This window comes from Emys orbicularis, chromosome 1 (assembly GCF_028017835.1).
Source record: "Emys orbicularis isolate rEmyOrb1 chromosome 1, rEmyOrb1.hap1, whole genome shotgun sequence".
NCBI lineage: Eukaryota > Metazoa > Chordata > Testudines > Emydidae > Emys > Emys orbicularis.
Window position 1 is genome coordinate 188,247,020 of NC_088683.1, and position 6,433 is coordinate 188,253,452.

At 39.1% G+C, this 6,433-nt stretch overlaps 1 protein-coding gene across 1 annotated transcript in view; it reads right to left on the bottom strand.

Moving 5' to 3' along the window:
* Window positions 1–1,282, bottom strand: part of ROBO2 (roundabout guidance receptor 2) — a 587,768-nt gene extending 586,486 nt beyond the window's left edge. The window contains exons 1-2 of the mRNA XM_065421111.1: window positions 1,213–1,282; window positions 323–649 (exon numbers count right to left, since the gene is read on the bottom strand). Coding sequence (XP_065277183.1) covers window positions 323–649; window positions 1,213–1,282 — 397 coding nt within the window. The remainder of the gene's footprint in view (window positions 1–322; window positions 650–1,212) is intronic.
* Window positions 1,283–6,433: the final 5,151 nt, after the last annotated feature.

The window sequence follows — 6,433 nt, forward strand, 5'->3', positions numbered from 1 at the left end:
CCAACTTGACCCATAATTTCAAAATTAGATTACTCATTAAAGGGAGACTAGGATTCCTCCATGCCAATGTCAATTATGATTATACACAGGCTAGAATAGTACCTCAGTATAAATCATATATTTTGCATGGTCATTGCGACTGAATAGATGTGTGTGAAAACAGCTTGGCTAAGAGTAATAGTGAAAGGTAAAATGACATGCTTATCCACATTTATTATCTGCTAACTCGGTACTGCATGAGAGGGCTATATGTTAACATCAAAGCAACTACAAAGTTTTACATGAATTTTAGAAGGTGGTGATCATATTTTGGATTACTTACATGCTACTTCCAGAGATGCATTGCGACTCACAGCTTCACCAAGATAGTTCCTCGCAACACAAACATAACTTCCTTCATCAGGTTTGCTCCTGCGTCCATGTACAATGCGTAAGAAAAATAAAGATCCGCTGGGCAGCAGCATACGGTGGGAGCGGGGGTCATCTTTGTCAGTCTCCACTCGCTCTCCATCCTTGTACCATTCAATAGTGGGAGTTGGCCTTCCCTCGGCCTTACAGTTCAGAGTTGTTGGCTCTCCCTTAGAGACTATCACATCTGAAGGATGCTCAACAATCCGCGGTGGAAAGTCCTCCTGGCGAAGACGGGATCCTGGAGACAAAGGACAGGGGGGAAAAGTTTATTTTTTTAATTTTTTCATCTTGATATGTGGGTTCTCACTGCTAGGCTCTCTTAATGCAGCAGAGGGGTTTCCAAGCATTTGAGCATGTGTGATGGCAGCCATCTTGGCTGTCACACTAAACATTGAACCAGGGACCTCCAGAGCTAAAACTCATGAGCTGCTTCAGCTGAAGCCAAGGCTTTGTAGAGATTTTAGCCAAGGCTTTGAGATTGTAACAGAATCATATCTTCTACAAATGGGGCACAGAGGGGGACCTGTAACACACACTCGCCAGTGGGTCCAATAATCTTTCTGAACAACACATACCTCTGGATACCCATGCCCTCCCAGACTGCACTCATAGCTGTTGCTCTCTTGCTCTTTCACCTGCCTGAATCAACAGATGGGCACATCCAAAATCACTGCATTTTGTGCCTGGGCCTCAAGACCTATTAGTTAATATGTCTCTACAGATGTGTGACTATGTCTTGTACCCCTATCACACAAACAACTAGAGTGTGGCGAGAACAAAGGCTGAAACATGACAGCTAACCCTTCCTTTGCTCATTTTTAATGCCATAGTTGGGAGGATTCGGGCTTTCAAAAAGTACTGACTCATACATGCTCCTTATTTCCATTACAAAAAAACCCCTCAGCTTTAGAAATTCCCAGTTAATCTATATGAATAAAAAAGAAACAGCTTAAAAAGACATTTCTGACACTGCTCTCTATGAGAGGAGATTCCATGTCCCTTTCCCTTGTTCTTTCTCTACTACCTTCTTAATTTACAACTCTTCTGATTTTTTTTCCTTCTTGACCTCCTCCCTGCTCGCAAGCTCTTTTCCAGGATAGTTTGTGTCTACCATAGGCGTGCTGTATGACAGTGATCTACCTTTAAACACTTCAGTGGCTCATTCTACCCTTTTTTTTTTGGTCCCTGAAATCTGTACCAAGGGGTTGCTGTGGTGCAAAAAGAAAAGCCACCCCTGAAATCTATACACTACAAAAACACTTCCATCTGTCAGTTGTGTACTGTATTTGTATAACCCCTTTTAAGTTCAAACATCAGTTGGCTGAGCCTCTCATCACACCTATTAGTAAGTGAGATGTGTACCAGGGTACAGATGAGTATACCCAACAAAATAATTGGCAGAGCTGTTTCAAGAACCCACGAGTCCTGACTTCTAGTACCCTGCTCCAACTATTAGGTATATACTTCCTTCCTACAATTTCAATTAGAATCTACAGCACATTGGCAAACAAGTCCTCTTCTGAAAAAGGGCCCTAATTTTTCTCCAAATCCCTTCTCATAAAAATGAAACCAATCTTCTTAATTACCAGCACAAATTACCTTTAGCTAGTTCAAGATGCTAAAAATGCTTGCAGTGGAGCTGCCAATCTAATGTCATTGCACAGAACTGCTTAGACTCATGTAATGTCACCTTCATCAGCAGATCCATGAAACTTATATGCTTCAACTAAGGATCCTGCAGTGCATTAGTAGTTAGGAAAAAGATTTAACATCACGTTTCAGACAGTATACATTTGAAAATATCTTCTATGCCTCATTTGCCCCCAAAGTTTTGAGAAATAAGGTTACATTTCACATATCACAAAGTTTTTCCCCCTTTGGAATTCTGTTTTACTGGCACCTGGATCATTAAACTGAGGCTTGCCCTAGCAATAATGTGTTAAACCAATGCTGCAGATCTGAGTTCTTTTAGTGGCTACAACATCCTTTAACCAATACAGTAAAATTATCTGTTCATCATTTCAAAGGCCAAAAACAGATTATGAATGATATAGCCAGCATGATATGGCCAGAGCATGTTAAAAAAAGATATGTTCCTTATTTCATTTAAAATTTAGCTGGAAAATTTGTAATTAGAAAGCATCATTATTCTCTGCCAAGACAGGAATTCAAAGCATTACAAATATTCACTAAAATAAAAAGCATGAATTTCATATATATCAGTATGCTGGACTGAAAAATAGAATAAGAACACTGGCAAGAGGCCGGTATAATACACCCCATATAACTTTTTAAACATATTTCATAAATACCACTGAACAATTCTTTTTTCCCCCAGTATTAATTCTATGTTCGCTGGGGACTTCCAATAGTGCCATTACAACTAGTCAATATTTTGGGTATTTCTGAATTTTAATGACATTTTTTTTTCCAACCAACTCAGGTCAAAATATTTTAAAAGCTCCAATTGTTGACAAATATTTTTAGTGAAAATTTAAAAAAAAAAAAATTTGACCAGCTCTACGTACCAAAATACATGATGGTTTTGATACACAAATGTTTGCAAAGGACCATCAAAATCAGGAGGCAAAGCAAGTCAAAGGATTAAAGGCCTGATTCAACCCCTCTTGGAGTCTTTCCTTTGGTTTCAGTGGGGCTTGCATTTGTTCCAACCTTTCACCTCATGAGGCTGACTTCAAATCCTATCTTAGGGTCATAATAAGACAATCACAATACTTCAGTCCTCTTCTACACTGATGCAAAATTAACACACTGTTTATCTCATTCTGGCCTGATTAAGTAGCCTCTGGTGAAGAAAGATCCAGGACTTCAGCAAAACAGGTACTGTCAGTCACGGCTGTGGGGTGCATAGGCAGAGTGGTGTGGGGAAGCTTGTACAGTTCCTTCCTGGACCATAAGGTTACCTGGATCTGTCCAGTGCTGAGAGTCATCTCACTTTCAGGAAAAAGAGCATCATACTGATTTTCACTTGTGATCTGAACAGGAACAGCTATTCTGAAAACTACTTATTTTATAAAAAATGACTATTGTCTGCTTTCTCTAGTAAATATTAAAATGATGAATGTTAAAAGGTCTGGCAATGGCCTTCACTAGTACTTTAATACATAGAGAGTCGTTTGGGGTACTTTTTTGAGGGGGAAGCGGAAGAGAGAGAGATGATGGATTTTATTTCTGCCCCTAATCTATGTAAGAGTACAAGTTGTTTCACTGAGGAAGGCAGTTTACTTTGTGCACTGCACTACCCATGTAGCACCACAGGGATTTCCACCACACAGACTTTGTATGCATACGTGCAAAGCCAAATTGCCCCTGGATTTAAGAGTCCCTAAATACTCATTGCCATGAGGGACTGCAACGATTCCAAATGAGCTGTTACACTCTACTGAGTCAAAACACACCTTTGCAGAAAGCCACTATAATATGAATTTATACAATGGACCATGATGGCTACTCCAAAGAAGCCTGTAAGATTTAGCTGGGAAAAAATGGGCAGTTAAAAAGTCCCTAAATATATATTTAAACAGTACATTGTAATGGCTCTACTGTGCCTATAATAACCTGATCTGTTGTGCATTAGCATTGGCATATTATCATTTATTAGGGGGCTTCAGAATTACAGTTTCATATATACCTTATGAACTCAGCAAGACAGGAGGGTAACCAACATTGCAGATAACTTTTCAGCTTCACCTCTTCATTTCCTAGCTTTAAAGGGGCGAGTATTATTTTTAAAAGGCTGTCACAGTATCTTCCATTATTATTATTATTTATATTACAGTGGCAGACAAAATACATTGGGGGCTATTCAAATCTAGAGGAAGCCATGGTCCCCGTCCTGAACAGCATACAATCTAAAAAGATCATTACTCACATACAACATTTTTCTCCTGAAAAATCATAATAGGATTGACAAAAACTATAAAGAGAAATCACATCACACTCCACTGAACTGCAGCCACCGGATCAGTCTGGCCGGTAGGAAAATTTCCCAGAAGACCCGAGGAACTTAGAATCAGCCAAGACCCTTCCAAGAAGTGACAAATTAAGGACAAATTCTCATTGATTTGCAGATCTGACTCCTCACTGACAGGAGGCCCAGGACCCAGCATAGCTTTGCTCCATGGAGCAGGCTGATAGAGAAGAGCGGGGCCCAGAGACATAAGAACTCGGGATTCCGTTTGGAATGAATACAGATGCCAGCTGCTTCTTGTGTTTGAGTATTTAGGCATGTGACCATGGTATATATTATGATCTTAGAAACCTGTAATACACAGCATAGGAGCATACTAGTAAGTGAACATGACAAACCAAGCACTCAGGAGCTGTGCCCACCAGAGAATCACAACAGGAAATTGCAGAAACAGCACTTCCAAATCCATTAACTGAAAGAAGAAAATCAACATAAGTGCTGCCCTTGGCCCTAGGCTAATGTTTTGCTACCCTAGGCTAATGCTTTGTTGTCACCCCGGGGTGGGATGTGTAACAAGTTGTTTACTGTACATAATTCAAAAGTTATTAACATCACATAAAAACTCTGAAGAAAGTAAACAACAACCATTTGAATTAAGGAACAATGATGCCCTTGGACCATAAGCACCATGATGTAATATTAGATACCTGATGCAACACTTCTTTACTAAATGAACATAACTACCACTATGCAGGGTTTTTGTTTAAGGTTGCATCAGGATCAACCTACACATCAAAAAACTCTGAAAGTATGAAAACAAGAAGTTGAGAGAAAAGTCTCCACTGTTCCTTCACCTTCACAGCAGCTACCACAATGTTGATAACATAGTCCAAAATTCCACTAGGCAGTTGCTTCTAGCTCCAACATGTTGTTGAGGTCACCATTGCATTTTTGCACAAGGGCACACTGAACCCAATAGAGCTACAACAATTTATATTAGAGTACCACGGGGCACAGTGTTACCTTTCAAAGAACTTCTATACTGTGCTGGCGCAGGCACTCGGGGCAATATGTGCAGGAGAGCTACCAGTGACATCTCAAAAGTAATCTACTGGGGACAATTCAGGTTCTTTCGCAAAATACTTATTTGGGGCAGATCCTAAATTGCTATAGCTCAATTGAATTCAATGGAGGTTTTACAATTTACACCAGCTGAGGATCTGTCCCTCACTTTTCACTATTGATTTACATGAGTTTTCAAGGCTGTCACTCCTCCCTGGACAACTATCACTAGTGTCAACTAACATTCTTCTAACAAAGGAATCACTTTGGAAAATAAGGCAAACTGCAAGGAACCACTAATAAAATAGTATTAATTCACTTCACTTTTACCACATAGTAACGTGCCACTTTAAATTAATAAATTAAGAAGATCTGTACTTTCCCCCAGTTGTTTGGTGAAATAAGTGCAAAATATTAAGTTTTCTAAGCTTTTTTAAAGCACACACTTTCAATATAAGAGACAGCATCGAGTTAAAGGAAACAGATAATAGGAGAAAATCCTAACATAAGGAAAGAATATTTACCATCTTTCTAACATCTAACTGGCTATGGACCACAGTTATGAGGGATTTATTTTTACATTTCAGATTTTAAAGAATGCCACTATTTGTTACTGTGGCAGCCAACTCAGAGCAAGACAACTGGTGCACTGAGGTTGGTCTCAGTCCTTTAATAGTTAATTAAAGATAAACTCATAATTTAGCTTTAAACTTACAAACTCAAAAAGTAACCACTTGGTAATGACATTTAAACATTGGTAACAAAGATAGGTTTGAGATACAATGAAAAGAAATGTAAAGTCATGTTAATGGGGACTATAGGGACAGAAATCAAAATTGAAGAGGAGAAACTAGAGAAGGCGGACAATTTTACGTATCTTGGAAGTACTATCAGCCAAGATGGTACTAGTTCCCGGGAAATAAGAAGAAGAATCGGGAAGGCAAATGCTGCATTTGGAAGACTCGAAAACATCGGGCAATTCAAAAACATCTCCCTTAAGACAAAAGTGAATGTGTACAAAGCAATTGT